Raw genomic sequence first — 16688 nt, 5'->3', positions numbered from 1 at the left:
CTGAGGGGTCAATGTAGTAAAAAGAAGAGGTACGTCCCAACTGCCTGGGCTTCAATCCCCATCTCACGCTGTGACCTAGCCAGGGGCCCCGTCTCTCTGTGCCTAGCATCCTCACCTGTATGGTGGGACAGCAGCAGTGCCTACCTTCACAGGACCGTCGTAAGGTTGGGTGATATGAGGTACATGAGGCATGAAGCCCACAGCCTGTCTGGTGACAAGGCCCAAGTCAGTATTTGCTGTCACTGCATTTTATATGAGGGGGACTGTGTAGCCCACCTCTGCCTGCAGGCTGAAAGGCTGTGAATTAAGGCCAGGGCACATGACGTACATCATTCCAGAACCCAGAGAGACACACTGCATGGGCACGTTTCTAATACAAACAAGAATTCAATCTGCTGATTCCATGCTAATCCTTCTCCCAAGGGGAGAATGTCCCTGTCATGGGCTGAACCGTGTCCCCCGAAAATAAGTACCAACTTGGCCAGGCCACGATTCCCAGTACTGTGTGGCTGTCCTCCATTTTGCGATCTGCTGTGATTAGCCTCCATTTTGGGATGTGTTGTAAATCCTAGCCTCTACGTCTGTGGTTATGGTCCCATTTGGGAGTGAGCTGTCTCTTATGTTAACATGGCAGGACTAGGTCAACTCAACAAGAATTAGCATGGGATGCAAAACCCTTACTCAGGTTACTGCCCTGATCAGATATAAGGGCAGTCTCCCTGGGATGTGGCCTACATCACCTTTAATCTTACAAGAAGTTAAAGCAGAGAGAAGTGAGCAAAAAGAGAGGGACTTCACTACCACCAAGAAAGAAAAGCCGGGAGTGAAGCACATCCATCGGACCCAGGGAAACTGTGCTGAGAACCTCCCAGATCCAGAGGAAGACTGATGCCAAGATACACGGAGACCTCAAGGAATTCTGGGCCCAAGATGTTGAAAGGAGACAAGTACCTTCCCCCAGAGCTGACAGAGACAGAAGGCCTTCCCCTAGAGCTGGCGCCCTGATTTTGGACTTCTAGCCTCCTAAACTGTGAAAGAACAAATTTGTTTGTTAAAACCATCCACTTGTGGTATTTCTGTTACAGCAGCACTAGATAATGAAAACAGTGTCCAGGCAAAAAAGGGCACAGGATGCCTTCACAGCCAGAGAGGCCTCAAAACCAGCACTGCTGTAAAGACCCTGTAGACAGGAGCTGTACAGGGTTGCCTGCATCAGCCCTATCTCTCTGGCACACGGCTGCTGCCCCACAAGGCCCTCACCGCTCTGGGGAACCACGCTGGCAGCTGGAGTCATGTCATCCCTCTTCTTTCCTTTCTCATCATCCTGCTTGGTCTCTTGTTTCCTAAGCGACTGCCAGACCCACACAACAGTGTTCAGGTCTGGTAAAATCTAAAAGGGAAAACAAAGAAAAAAAAATTAGTCACATTAAACAATGCAGAGACACAAACGAACTCAACACATGCTGACAAGAAGCAGAAATTAGAGTGTGGAGGCACAGGCATGAGTATTTGTGGGTGAGAGAAAAAGCTTGTGTGTGAAGAAGTCTGCGTGTTGAGTGACAGCGTGTGTGTGAGAAAGTCTGTATGAGTTTGTGTGTGTAAAAAGTCTGCGTGTGTGTGACAAAGTCTGTATGAGTGTGTGTGTATAAAGTCTGTGTGTGTGAGTGTTTGAGTGTGTGTGTCATATGAGTGTGTGTAAAAGTCTGTGAGAAAGTCTGTATGGGTGACTGTAAAAAGTTTGTGAAAGTCTGTGTGTGAGTGTGTAACTGAGAGCCTGTGAGAAATTCTGTGTATGTAGAGAAAGTTTGTCTATCTGTGTGTGTATGTGTGTGTGTGAGGAGACAGTATGTGTGTATAAGAAAGTTTCTGCCTCTGTGAGCGTGTGTATGTGATTGTGTGCGTGAGGAGAGAGAGACTGTGTGTGCGTGTGTGTGTGTGTGTTTAAGAAAGATGGGAGGGTGGGGGGAGAAAAAGCCCACATCCTTTGTAGGCTGTTTAGCAGTGTAGTTTCTATAACTGTACACAACAAGGATTTGGTGAAAAACAACTGCTAAAATTTAAAACAAACCCCTTAAGACTTGTTCACCTGAGCAAAGATACTGGGAACAAAGAAGCATTTCCCTATGGCCCGCTAAGGAGCCCTGATGGCGCAGTGGTTAAACGCCCCAGTTGCCAACCAAAAGGTCGAAAGTTTGAACCCACCAACTGCTTCATGGGAGAAAGATGAGGCAGTCTCCTTCCGTAAAGATAAAAGCCTCGGAAACCCTATAGGTCGTTCTACTCTGTCCTACAGGGTCGCTACAAACTGGACGGCACAAGAAGACAACATAACGCACTGAAGGAAAACTTCCAGAGCAGCTGGCCGGTCTGCAGAAGACGGCCCTCTTCTTTCTTGCCCAGGTAAAGCATATGTGTATGGGCAGTGGGGGTGCAGGCGTGGGGGCTAGGGGCAGGGACACGCCAAGACCACCTGGTGACACAGGAGGTCCCAGGAGCACCAGAGCCCCCCACTCTGTCTCTATGAGAAAACAAGTGTATCTTCTACATTTTTACTTTGCCAGAGGACTCTCCGGTCCTGTTTTAAGTGCGACATCACTGCCTGTAACCGTAGCGGTACATTTTGTTAGCTGATCTTTACCACCCATGCAATGATACACATCAACCTGTCTGATCCTGTGGCTCTGGGCACCGACCTCTGCGCTCCCAACCAGGTGTGCTCATTCGTGAGACCTGAAGGAAAGCCCAGAAAACATCTCTGGAAAGGCAGGTTTCCGGGTCTCTGCGTCTACCTTGCTCAGGGCCTCTCTGAAGAGCCGCACAAATTCCTCCATCATCTCAGGTGTGTACACCCCTGAGTCTTGCCACACCTCTTTATTCAGGCAGTGGTCGATATTCTTTAATGCTCTCTTCAAAATGACGGAAATAAGGGATAAAGCTGTGTGTTTCACCGATTTGCTGTCCAACTGGAAAAAAAAAAAAGAGTTAAATCCACAATGTCTTCAGGGAACGCTGGTAGACAAAGCCCTGGGCGCAGCTGGTTCAGTCCCTTCTCAGGTCACTCCTAGGGAAGCCACATGAGCCGGCTGGTCTCCACCCTCAAGGGAGAAGAGGCCACCTGAGGGCCTGTCCTTTGACATCCTCGAAGTCTAACCTTGGCTGTTGTTGGGCAAGTGGCTACTGGAGCCCGGTGTGTTTTTGTCGCCTGCCTGTGTTGAGTAAGCTTCTCTGATAGCCACTCAGCTGGGATGGCTTATCTGCACCAACAACACAAGGCCTCACGAGAGCCTAACCTGAAAAAACGCACTGCCGTCCAGTTGATTCTGACTCAGAACCTAACCAGCCACTATCCAAAGCACTATACTTTCAGGTGGTGAGATGACCAGAAAATGCAGCAGGTGCTTTAGTGTAAAAAATCACCTCAGGTTCAGCTGACACTCAGCCCCAAATAATCCCAGGCTGTCAACACCCAGGGTTCCCTACTTACATTCAGAACAACCTGGAGGGTCTCCAGAGTCCTCACTCACTAAAGAGAGACCGCGTAAGTCTGTGGAGCCTGTGCTACGACCAGAGAAGGACCTTGTGGTCTGAGGAGCCTGTGCCATGACCAAAGGAGGACTGTGTGGTCCAAGGAGCCTGTGCCATGACCAAAGGAGGACTGCATGATCTGAGAAGCCTGTGCCATGACCAGAGGAGGACTGTGTGATCCGAGAAGCCTGTGTCATGACCAAAGGAGGACCATGTGGTCTGAGGAGCCTATGTCATGATCAGAGGAGGACCTTGTGGTCTGAGAAGCCTGTGTCATGACCAAAGGAGGACCGAGTGGTCTGAGGAGCCTGTGCTATGACGAAAGGAGGACCTTGTGGTCTGAGGAACCCGTGCCATGACCAAAGGAAGACCATGTGGTCGGAGGAACCTGTGCTATGACCAAAGGAGGACTGTGTAGTCCGAGGAACCTGTGCCATGACCAAGAAAGACCATGTGGTCCAAGGAACCTGTGCTATGACCAAAAGAGGACCTTGTGGTCCAAGGAACCTGTGCCATGACCAAAGGAGGACCATATGGCCTGAGGAACCTGCGCTATGACCAAAGGAGGACCACATGGTCCAAGAAGCCTGTGTCCTGACCAAAGGAGGACCACGTGGTCTGAGAAGTCTGTGCTATGACCAAAGGAGGACCGTGTGGTCCAAGGAACCCATGCTATGACAAAAGGAGGACCATCTGGTCCGGGAAACCTGTGCCATGACCAAAGGAGAAGAATTGAGGCCCTCGGGCCTCTCTGTGGGGTTCTAGGAGCCTGTGAGAAATGCAGACTCCAGGCCCCACCTCCACCTCCCAAAATAGAACACTCATTCTGACAGTTTCCAGTCATTCTCACTGAAGTTTGAGGAGCGCTAGCCAGGGCATTTAATTTTACTATGAGGTGGGAACAGAAAGCTTTTCTGGTTACATTTAGTGTAACAACCACAACACACCACTCCCCCAGCATTCCAACCAGCTGCGGTTTGGCTTCATGCATACAGTACACCACATTAATTATTCTAGAGCTGTAACTACTCCGACCTCGTAATTACTTAAAAGGCAGGTCCCCAAACAAGTGTTCACACGTACACCCAAAAGGCTTGGGGCCAAAAGCTCAACCAGCAGCCTGAGACCCTGCCTCTATGCAACTTATTTCCCATTTCTAAAGTAAACATAGATAACTCTTTCAAAAATGTATGCTACTAGAAAAATTTTCAGACAATACTATACTGAATAAAAGGAAACTATTAAAAAAAAAAAAAAAAAAGATAAATAACCACTCACAGTCCCACCCCCGAGATACACTTCAATCACCGGGTCTTACATACTAAAACCCCGTCATAGCTCTTGGAAAGGATACATGTGAAAAGAAACCACAGATATGGCTTTCTCGTTATAACACCCTGGACCTACACACTCACCAGAAGGAGAAAAAGACTGGCTGCTAACCAAAAGTCTGTCGGCAGTTCGAATCCACCACCAGCCATTCCTTGGAACACTTAGGGCAATTCTATTCTGTCCTGGAGGGTCACTGTGAGTCGGAAGCAACTCAATGGCAATGGGCTACACCCCTTTCCAATAACTGCCACCCATCACCACAGGGGCCAGCTCCTGCCTGGACAACCCACCCTCAGCAGGCCCTGGTCAGGTCCCACCATGCTGACATTCACACAACTACCCAGTCTGCCTGGGAAGGCCGGCAAGGTTAGGAAACATGAGGACGGAGGCTCCACCTGCCCCGAAGCAGCCTAGGTCCTGAACCACTCTGAGTACCTAGCCTCCCTTAGACAGGTCTTAAGGCAGCCTGGGTTTGTGGGGAGGGGGCTGGTAGGGCCCACGACTCAGGTGTGCCAACAGCCCACAGCCATTTACTGGGGCTCATGGTTCCCTGAGAATGTGGCTTCTGAGGGGTCTCAGGAACTTTTACAATATATTAGCAATTACATGAAACTCAAACAGCAATTTTCCCAGGAGCGCATCCTTCAAAAATGCCTGAAGACAGCTGGTCCTCAGAGGAAATGTTCCCCAGAAAACAGCCTTAACGCTTTCACTTAAACCACGGAAAACAGGTTTGCTAGGCCGGTTTCAGCCCCACCCTACCCAGAAATTCTAAACAAATGGCACTGGGCTGTAATTGAACCCACTCACTTTCCTTGGATTCATTCTCCCACCCTTAGGCAGGCCTAAGTCCCTGAGTGGTGCACATGGTTAACACACTCAGCTGCCAACCAAAAGGCTGGAGGTTCCAGTCCACCCAGAGGTACCTCGGAAGAAAGGCCTGGTGATTCCATTTCCGAAAAATCAGCCACTGAAAACCCTATAGAGCACAGTTCTACTCTGACACATGTGTGATTGCCAGGAGCTAGCCAAGTCCATGGTAACAGAGACTGGCAGGTAGGACCCAAGCCTTGCAGGGACCTGTGGCCCAGGCAACATGCTGGGCAGGAACAACACCTCCAAGTCAGTCCTCTCTGGAAGGAACGTGCCTCCAGCTCCCAGGTGTTTACCCAGGTGACTGGACGTGGTTCCTTATGGAGCTATTTAAGGTCCCTGTCCTGGGAGCCTGAGGCTCAGGTGTGTGGACATGGTTCCTTATAGAGCTATTTAAACTACAGTACCTGTCCCAGAAGCCACAGAGACTCACTGACAAAACACAATCAAATACACTCAGGCCAACACTGTCGGAACCACGGGGCACAGCCCGTAGGTTTCGAGGGAGAAAGTTCTAGAAGCGGGGTAAGCACATGACCTTACATTTAATGCCTGGGTGAACATGATCTTATTGCAGACCAGGGGCACGGTGGTCACCATCACCATCGGGAGGAGCCGAGGCAAGGGGATAAACTCTCTGGTCTGAAACGCCCGGGAAATCTCCGGTTGGGCCTCGTAGATCTGCGGAAAGAAGAAAAGATAATTATTTGGTGTCGGGGTGAATTTTAGGCACCCAACAAAGAAGCCAAGGAAACAGTCACAGTCATGTAAGTCCGGGCCCTGCCCCAAGCAACAGGGTCCAGAAGATCAGCCACAAAATCCACTTGTTAAAGACAAGCTGGGTCATGGACTGGCCACTATGGGACCAGTGACCACCACAGCAGACCCCGGCCTGCAGTCCGGGGAGCATTTTAAAACCCAGGATGGCAAATAAGTGACTAACGGTAGTATTACCTATCAGGTACTGTGCTTGACAGGTACCTGACAAATTAGATTACCCTTTTAAAGCTTCATAACAACTCTTCAGGGTAGGAACATTTTACATCAATAACAAAATGTTTACAGTTGACAAAACTAAACTTCAACAAGGTTATATAAGCTCTCTAGGGTCATCCAGCTAGTAAACAGCCAAGCGAGGACTCGAAACCCCAGCCTGCAAAGATCATGCACTTGGCCCCATATGCCTTGCAGCTCCCAGTGGGCTGCAGGCCACCTTTAGCAGAATGTGAAGTGCATCCTTCTCAGCCCAAAATACACAGAGACAGCACACAGTAGCCCCTCAAGAAAAATTCAGAGAATACACAAACAGGAAGCCCGTTTTACAGATAACCCCAGATTGAGGTTTAAGAAAAAAACCCCAGGTACTTCACTACTAAACCTGTTGCCAGTGAGTCAATTCCAACTCATAGCGACCCTACAGGACACAGCAGAACTGCCCTGTAAAGTTTCCAAGGCTGAAATCTTTATGGAAGCAGACTGCCACATCTTTCTCCCATGGAGCAGCTGATAGATTCAAAAAGCTGACCTTTGGAAAGCAGCTGAGTGCTTAACCACTGTGAGACCAGAGCTCCATTTTACCACTAGGCTTCCATAAACTGGGGGGAGAGAAAGCTTAACTGGGCCAAACATTAATCCATCAAGGGGATTCAATTGCCATCAAGTGGATTCCAACTCTTAGCTACCCTACAGAACAGAGCAGAGCTGCCCCACAGGGTTACCAAGGAGCAGCTGGTGGATTTGAGCTGCTGACCTTTTGGTCGGCAGCCTGAGCTCTTAACCACTGCACCAGCAGGGCTCTGAGCGAGTATTACTGCCGAAGAATTTATGTATTTCCTTGGTCGGTGAGGGGTGTTTCCATCTGTGATCAGAAGGAAACAAAGCTGCATTCACGTAAACAAACCCACTCAGGACTCGTGTTCAGACCAGCATTTCACGGCAGATTTCAAGCTGTGCTAAACACTGGCAGCAACAGTCTTTAAAAGCTATCCTACAATTGAGACGTTTCACTAATTCTGACCTAAATGAGCTGAGTCTCAATTCTTCACTGTCAGCAAAACCTGGATGAAGATGATGAAAATGGCTCAACAGACTCAAAAGGCATAAACCTCCAAATTCAGCTGAGTGTGAGCCGAATGCTATACCTAGGGACGAAGGGCATGAAATTTATCCAAAACAGCCACTCAGAGAGCTGCCAGCAGTGGTCACGCTGTACAGTCTAACAGATCGAAATGCCACCTCCTCTCTCCCCCGCCCTAACGCTCCACCCCTACCCCATCTCACATCCAGGTTTTTTACCTTGTTCAGGAGTTTAATGTTATTTAACCAAGCCGACTTCACCCTTGGGAGGAAGGAAAACGTCACTTCCTTGAAATACTTGTTCAGCAGGTCAGGGCATACTTTAAGGATGTTCACCACAAGTTCTGCCACCAGCTCGTCCTCTGCGGCCGTCTTCAGACCCAACAGGAAGTGTAGGAGGGTCAGGTTTCCGCCTCTGTTAGAGAAGGAGAGAAGACGATTAGCACAAATGACAACAAATAAACACAAATACCCACAGCCTAGGGTGCACAAGAGGGTTACACGTTACCTTCCAAAGGTACCAAAAGAGAGCGGGTTCAGCAGGGAGTTCTCAAGACACGCTAAGAGCTCATACTGATAATACCTGCAGCTCCCCGGCTCACCCTCACCACACACAGTGGTAACATGGCAATGGGGCAAAGCTGAGTTCTGGTGGACTTCCCCGCCCACTTATGTCCATGGCTGCTTTTGCACTACAGTGGCATGGTTTAATCACAACAGAGGCCAAATGGACCACAAAGCCTTATAAAATATTTACTGTTCTTGCTGCTAGATGCCTTACAAAATATTTACTGTTGTTGTCGGTAGGTGCTGTCCAGTCAGTTCCAACTCATAGCCACCCCATGTACAACAGAACGAAACACTGTCCAGTCCTGTACCACCCTCACAATCATTGCTACAGTTGAGCCCATCGTTGTAGCCACTGTGTCAACCCACCTCGTTGAGGGTCTTCCTCTTTTCCACCGACCCTCTACTTTACCAAGCATGATGTCCTTCTCCAAGGACTGATCCCTCCTGATAACATGTCCAAAGTATGTAAGATGAAGTCTCACCATCCTTGCTTCTAAAGAACATTCTGGCTGTACTTCTTCCAAGACAGATTTGTTCATTCTTCTGGTAGTTCATGGTATATTCAACATTCTTTGCCAACACCATAATTAAAAGACATCAACTCTTCTTCAGTCTTGCTTATTCACAGCCCAGCTTTCGCATGCATACGAGGTGACTGAAAATGACATAGCTTGGTAAGGCACGCCTCAGTCCTCAAAGTGGTATCTTTGCTTTTTAACACTTTAAAGAAGTCTTTTGCAGCAGATTTGCCCAATGCAATACGTCATTTGATATCTTGACTGCTGCTTCCATGGCTGTTGACTGTAGATCCAAGTACAATGAAATCCTTGACAACTTCAAATATCCTCTCCGTTTATCATGATGTTGCTCATTGGTCCAGTTGTGAGGATTTTTGTTTTCTTCATGTTGAGGTGTAATCCATACTGAAGGCTGTGGTCTTTGATTTTTATCAGTAAGTGCTTCAAGTCCTCTTCACTTTCAGCAAGCAAGCTTGTATCATCTGCATAATGCAAGTTGTTAATGAGTCTTCCTCCAATCCTGATGCCCTGTTCTTCTTCACATAGTCCAGCCTCCCGGGTTATTTGCTCAGTATACAGACTGAATAAGTATGGTGAAAGGATACAACCCTGACACACACCTTTCCTAACTTGAAACCACACAGTATCCCCTTGTTCTGCTCAAAAGAATGCCTCTTGGTTTATGGACAGGTTCTGCACGAGCATAATTAAGTGTTCCGGAATTCCCATTCTTCGCAATGTTATCCATAATTTGTTAAGATCCACATGGTTGAATGCTTTTGCACAGTCAATAAAACATAGGTAAACATCTCTGATATTCTCTGCTTTCAGCCAAGATCCATCTGAAATCAGCAATGATGTCCCTCGTTCCACGTCCTCTTCTGAAGCTGCCTTGAATTTCCGGTAGTTCCCTGTTGATGTACTGCTGCAGTCACTTTTGAAAGATCTTTAGCAAAATTTTACTTATGTGATATTAATGATATTGTTCAATAAGTTCCACATTCTGTTGGCTCAGAATGTGGAAATATGGATTGCAATGGGCACAAATATGGATCTCTTTCAGTCAGTTGGCCAAGTAGCTGTCTTCCAAATTTCTTGGCATAGACAAGTGAGTGTTCCCATCTCAACTGGTATTCCATCAATTCCTGGAGGGTATTTTTCGCCAGTGCCTTCAGTGCAGCTTGGCCTTCTTCCTTCAGTACCGTCAGTTCCTGATATATGCTACCTCCTGAAATGGTTGAACGCTGACCAATTATTTTTGATATAGTGACTCAGTGTATTCCTTCCATCTTCTTTTGATGCTTCCTGCATCATTCAGTATTTTGCCCATAGAACCCTTCAACATTCCAACTCAAAAATATTTACCACCTGGCCTTTATAGGACACATTTCCAGTCTCTGCTTTGTACTACAAATGCCCCACTTTTGTCAAGCGCCTGCTGCGTGCCAGGCACGGTCCTAGACACTGGGACCACACCAGCAAACAAAACAGACCAGTTCCCGCTGATTCTGGGGGTGGAGGGAATGATCAGATGAATGAATAAATAAATACACAAGGTCGTGATAAGTCACAGCGAGAAGCCTTAGCCAGGCAAAAAGAGTGACAATGGAGAGGCCATTCTGCAAAGAGCTGCCAGGCAAGTCTCCTGAGTGGAGGCCTGAATGAAACAAAGGAGCATCTCTGAAGACCATGCGTCTTCATCTTCTTTCCATTAACTTCCCTGCAAACTAAATTCCTTTTGCTTCTCTAAGCACAAACATTTGTCTTTTGTCCATGGCTTCCAAAATTTATATAAACCACAGCTTATTCCAGAGAGACCCACACTCCCACGCTGATTCAATACGCTCATTAAACTATCACCTATTTAATGGTCTATGTATGCAGAGAAATACTAAAAAGAAAAGGCGGGGGGGAATGTACGTGCTTTAAACACGGTGTTGTATTACAATAGACTACAAAAGTCTGCTGTTACATTTTACCAGAAAGACGAGCTCATTCTTACTGATGAGAGAAAAGCTACACTATCACCAAAACAAAGTAAAAAAGAAAATGATGTGGCAGGTTAAGCCATAATAATTTCAGAATTGAAATAAGTCCAAGGTCACAAATTCCCTGTTAGCCCGTTCTGAAGAAGTCATCTCTTAACTGGTTGAAACCAGAAGTAAAACCTAACCATCTGTAGCCTCACAGTGAAACACTATGCAGCCGAGGAGGTAACAAACAAGAGAGAGCCAATCATAACAGCCAGAAACATGCCCATTATCTCCACTGTCAAATGGGGAAAAACAAGGTTGGTGAACAATAGAGCCAACATTTTGGTTATAAAAAAAACTAACATAGACATGTATTAGAGTTATAAGACTACCAAGTCTAAAAGGATATAAGCCAAACTGTGCTTTACATGTTTCCTTACTGAAGAAATGCTATTATAATTGTGAAATATGAAATAAAATATAAAAGCAAGATTTTAAAATTCTAACTTGTTGGCAGGAAGCCCCTGGTGGCGCAGTGGTTAAGGGCTTGGCTGTTAACTGAAAAGCTGGCAGCTTGAATCCACCAGCCACTCCTGGGAAACCCTACGGGGCAGTTCTACTCTGTCCTGTAAGGTTGCTATGACTGGGAATTGACTCCACAGTGGGTTTGGTTTTAGTTTGGGTGAAATCGTTGTATGAAGTAGGGGAGACTATTAGAGTTCTAGAATATGGGCCTTGGAAGCCAATTTCCTGGGTTCCAACCTGGGTGCTGCCACTCACGAGAGTACATTACTATACATCTCCGTGCCCTTTTCCTCATTAGCAGGATGGAGGTTAGGTAGTACCCACCTCGGGACTGTGAGGAGGTCAGCTCAGATCCTCTCCTCTCATGGAAAGCTGGTATGACAGACTTCCTCTCAGATCCAGGTGGCACTCCTGTCTGTGAGTAGGCACACAGGCAGTGCCTCTGTGGGTGAGATATCTCATCTATGTGTCTAATTGCTGCCCTGAGACCCTGGACCCTGAGGGTACCCAGTCATTACAAGTTCTAGGGGTCTGCAATTTCCCACCCCTCAAATGAGTTGGATGATATCTAAAATTCTAGTCCTAACCTACTGCAATTCCATTCTTCAACAGGAATTCCACTAGAACGTTCTGAGAACACACACCCCGGGGTATACAGCATGTTATAATTTACCTTCCGAAGGTACCAAAAGAGGGGTCATAAAAATTAATTCCATGCTTGAGTGAACAGCAAAGATCCGTCAGGAAATCATGAACCATCTCCCTCACCACGGTCTTCCCAGCTTCTTCAGCAGATGCCTGGGAGGGCTGCAAAAATTCAATGAAAATCTCAAACTCATAAACCTCAGTAACAACTACAAGGTAAAAAACTGGACAGTATCACACACCTAACAACAACAGGCAGTTCTGCTCTGTCCTATAGGGTCGCTATGAATTGGAATAGACTCAGTGGCAATGGGTTTAGGCTTTTGATTTTTAATGACAACTAAGAAAACATTTCAAATTAACACTTGGTGTCATTCCAAAACACAAACAACACCAAAAACACTGATTAAGATACAAGACTCTTAAGAGAAGCAAGTTTACACCTGTGTTTTAAAACAAGCTTAAGAATGACTTAATTTCTCTTGCTCTTTTCAATAAAACTGCACCTTTGGGAGAACTTTTATTACGCCCCTGAGGCTTCCTGGTAACAGAGCATCCCAAAACATGTTCAAAACAAGAGGACACGGGCAAGTCTCAAAGATAAAAGGGGTGAAGTAATGAGCCCATGCGAGGTAAAGGACTGCACAGGTAACAGGAAGTCGGAGCCTTCACCACCCGGCCAAGTCCACGTTCAGAAGCGCTTGAGGAAAATACAGTGAGGGGAATTCAAATGCACATTGGCCTTAGTTCAACATGGGAAAGTAACGGCTGTAACTCAGCACTGCAGTAACTGTTGCAAAATAAACCCTACATGTCAGCAGGTAAGGAAACATAAGATCTCCTATGCAGACAGGATTCTAAAGTAAAAGCAACAATCCGTGAGACTCCAGAAGTGTTTATGAAAGACCAGAAGAAGAAGAAAAAAAACAACCCGTGGCCCTCCAGTCAATTCTTACTCATGTTTCAGAGAACTGAGCTACCTAGGGGTTACCTGACTGTGAGTAGAGAAGAATTGACACCTTTGAGTTATGGTGTTGGGGAAGAATACTGAATACACCATGGACTGCCAGAAGAACAAACAAGTCCGTCTTGGAAGAAGCACAACCAGAATGCTCCTCAGAAGCCAGGATGGCAAGACTACGCCTCACATACTTTGGACGTGTTATCAGGAGGGATCAGTCCCTGGAGAAGGACATCATGCTTGGTAAAGGGTCAGTGAAAAAGAGGAAGATGAGATGGATGGACACAGTGGCTGCAACAATGGGCTCAAGCATAACAATTGTGAGGATGGCAAAGACTGGGGAGTTTTTTGTACACGGGTCGCTATGAGTCAAAACTGACTCAACGGAGCCTAACAACAACAACAAAAAACCTTTACGGAAGGAAGGAAGAGAAGGCGTAAAAGAAGAGGAAGAGAGAACTTGTATTAACTCTATAAATCCACTGAGCAAGCACTGCAGGGAAAGTTCAGATGCCACTCAGCCCAAGGGAATAATCTTTTTCATTAGGTGGAAAAAAAAAAAGTTAAAATCATGAAAAAAACCAAATTAAAAAAATCTTATTGCATCTAGTAAGAATTAACACGACCACAAGCCAAAAGAAAGAGATGAAATGGCTGGGTTTTTAAGGCAGGTATAGGGTTAGATTCTTCGTTCTCCGGCTGGGCGGCCACATCCATGTTGAGGCCGTCTGAAGACAGGAACGCACCTTGACGTCGTCCGTGTCCACGTCCGTGATCCCCCTCCAGGCGTACAGCGACGCTATCTGGTTCAGTAACTGCCCGGTGAAGAAGCGCACCTTCTGTGTTTTTGTGATATTTTTATTGTGAACTACCTGAAAACAAAGTTCAAGGACTCCAATTACCTTTTAAGTAAAGTTTACTGTTTTTCCTCACTTATAAAAGTAATGTCTGCAAATGTCAGAAAATCTGGCAAATAAAATAAAACAACCAAGAGAAGCGACACTCAGCAATCTTCCCACCGTCCTAGTACACCCACGGTTACCACTCTAGGATATTTATATGTGGTTTTGTGCTTGTTTTTACTTATTATGAAATTTTATATTTATATGTGGTTTTGTGCCTGGTTTTACTTAAACATTGTGAACTGTTTCTACATTATTAAAAATTCCTTTAGAGCATCGTTTGAGGATCGAATGTCATTCTGTCCTGAGTGAAACCATAATTATTTAACTACTTTCCTGGTGCTTATAGTTAGATTTTATCACCAGCATCCTTGCTCTGGAGTCTTAAACATGCACCTCGAAGGACTTGGCATGGGTTCCTGGGAGGAGCATTGAGGCACCCAAACCCACTCTCCCAGAACCTTGGGGGATATGGCCCTGGTGTGTATATTTCTAAAACATTCCTAGTGATTCCGACGCACGCTCCCCACAGGAGGGAGGAACAAGCACACAAAAAGGGTCTGTGAACATTTCAGACATTTAACACATACTTCTAGAACTGCTGTCTTCTTCCAGAGGGGCTGTAATACTTCTCTAAGAAAGTACCCACTTGAAAGCATCATTTAGCATCAAATAGCATCATTTTAAAAAGGCGATGCTAATTTGTAGCTCACTATTTACATCAAATAAAAAAAAATTTTTTTTTTTTATTTACATCACTTTAATCCAGGGTTTCTCGACAGTACCGACCTTTTGGGCCAGGTAATTTTCTGTCATGGGAGACTGCCCTACGCACTGTAGGGTGCTGAGCAGCAACCCTGGTCTCCACCCACTAGATGCAGCTGCACCTCCCAGCTGATATAACCATAAAGGTCTCCAGATGTTGTCAAATGTCCCACGGGAGGCAAAATTGGCCCCGGGTGAGAACCACTGTCTTAATACTACTGAAGTCAAACATTTTCATGTCTATTACACATTTTTACGTGCACTGCTATTTGACAGCCTTTTGGATTTCATTATGGGAGGCCACAGAGTTTTTCTAATTGACGTTTAAAGTGTTTTTGTACTAAGGACAGGGATCCTTTCAGCAAGTTTTCAAATCTCTATAAAATGCTCAGAAAAGGCAGAATAGGCAACACGACACAAAACATTTTGCTAGATTGTATAAAAGAAGTATTATTAGCATCAATTGGTCTCAACCCACCTGGGGCAAAGGAGAATGAAGAACACCAAAGACAAGGTCATTACGAGCCCAGGAGACGGAAAGGGCCACATAAACCAGAGAAGACATCAGCCTGAGGCCAGAACTACTAGATGGCGCCCAGCTACAACCCATGACTGCCCTGACTGGGAACACAGCAGAGAACCCAAGGGAGCAGGAGAGCAGTGGGATGCAGACCTCAAATTCTCATAAAAAGACCAGACTTAATGGTCTAACTGAGACTAGAAGGACCCTGGAGGTCATGGTCCCCAGACCTTCTGTTAGCCCAAGACAGGAACCATTCCCAAAGCCAACTCTTCAGACAAGGATTAGACTGGACTATTGGACAGAAAAAGATAGTGATGGGGAGTGAGCTTCTTGGATCAAGCAGACACATGAGACTATGTGACCAGCTCCTGTCTGGAGGGGAGATGAGAAGGCAGAGGCAGGCAGAAGCTGGGCGAATGGACACAAAAATAGAGGGTAGAGAGGAGGAGTGTGCTGTCTCATTAGGTGGAGAGCAACTAGGAGTGTATAGCAAGGTATATATAAATTTTTGTAAGAGAGACTGACTTGCTTTGTAAACTTTCACTTAAAGCAAAATAAAAATTAAAAGAAAAAAAGTATTATTTGTAATTTACACCTCGCAATTATCGTACTGGCTTTCTGGGAGATGCTGGCCAATAGCCTGTCTCCTGCTGTATAACATGGCAGCCTTGCCTGCCCGTACACGGCTGTCCTAGCAATTCTTAACCTTCTAGCCCCAGAATTTCCTCACTACCACAGGCAAGTTTTGGCTTCAGAAACAGTCTTCAGGTGAACCTGAAGGCTGCAGACCAACATGATGAATGGAAAGAACGTGTAACATTAAGACATTACAGTTCCAGAGTCCTGGAAAACGCTGACGAGGAGTTTTTCAAGGAGAAAAATAAAAACAGAAAATGAGGATTCCTAAACACGTACCTTTGTTTTCAGAGTGGATAACAAGAGACTGACGGTAGAAATCCTGTCTTCCTTTACACCTGAGCTAAAGATGCAAGGTATGAACTCTGAAAGCCAAAGTTTCAGAATATTAGATGCAAAAGTGTTCTGAAAATGAAGACAACTGAGAGAATGTCACTTTTGAAATAGCATAACAATGGCATACTTTTAAAAGTCTTTTTTAATTATACGAATTCACATTTTTTTTATAGCAGTCAACAGTACCTATGGCTGAAAAAATTACAACACTTTTTGAGACGTCCCATAGCCCCTTTAGTTCTGTTTTACTCCCATTTTCTTATATTATGTGGCCCTGGTGGCGCAGTGGTTAAGCATTTGGCTGCTAACCAGAAAGTCAGCAGTTCGAATCCACCAGCCACTCCTGGGAAACACTGTGGGGCAGTTCTCTGTCCTATAGGTCTCTGTGAGTTGGAATCAACTCAGTGGCAATGGATTTGGTTTTTTTCCTGTATCAAAGCAAAATTAATTTAACACTGATTGATTAAAAGAGTGTTACAATTCCACTTTTCTAAAATTTCTCTCTGTATATACTTGCTTAAAACCAAA

General features: G+C 45.8%; 1 protein-coding gene across 3 annotated transcripts in view; it reads right to left on the bottom strand.

The window, feature by feature from the left end:
* Positions 1-16688, bottom strand: part of URB1 (URB1 ribosome biogenesis homolog) — a 91669-nt gene that overhangs the window by 56311 nt on the left and 18670 nt on the right. For all 3 annotated transcript variants that reach the window (XM_049857779.1, XM_049857780.1, XM_049857781.1), the window contains exons 6-12: positions 16104-16189; positions 13745-13870; positions 12066-12199; positions 8026-8221; positions 6274-6411; positions 2790-2963; positions 1261-1390 (exon numbers count right to left, since the gene is read on the bottom strand). In XM_049857779.1, the coding sequence (XP_049713736.1) occupies positions 1261-1390; positions 2790-2963; positions 6274-6411; positions 8026-8221; positions 12066-12199; positions 13745-13870; positions 16104-16189 (984 nt within the window). The remainder of the gene's footprint in view (positions 1-1260; positions 1391-2789; positions 2964-6273; positions 6412-8025; positions 8222-12065; positions 12200-13744; positions 13871-16103; positions 16190-16688) is intronic.

This window comes from Elephas maximus, chromosome 18 (assembly GCF_024166365.1).
Source record: "Elephas maximus indicus isolate mEleMax1 chromosome 18, mEleMax1 primary haplotype, whole genome shotgun sequence".
Taxonomy (NCBI): Eukaryota; Metazoa; Chordata; class Mammalia; order Proboscidea; family Elephantidae; genus Elephas; species Elephas maximus.
Note: the sequence above shows the minus strand (reverse complement) of the source record. Positions and strands in the feature narration are given on the sequence as shown.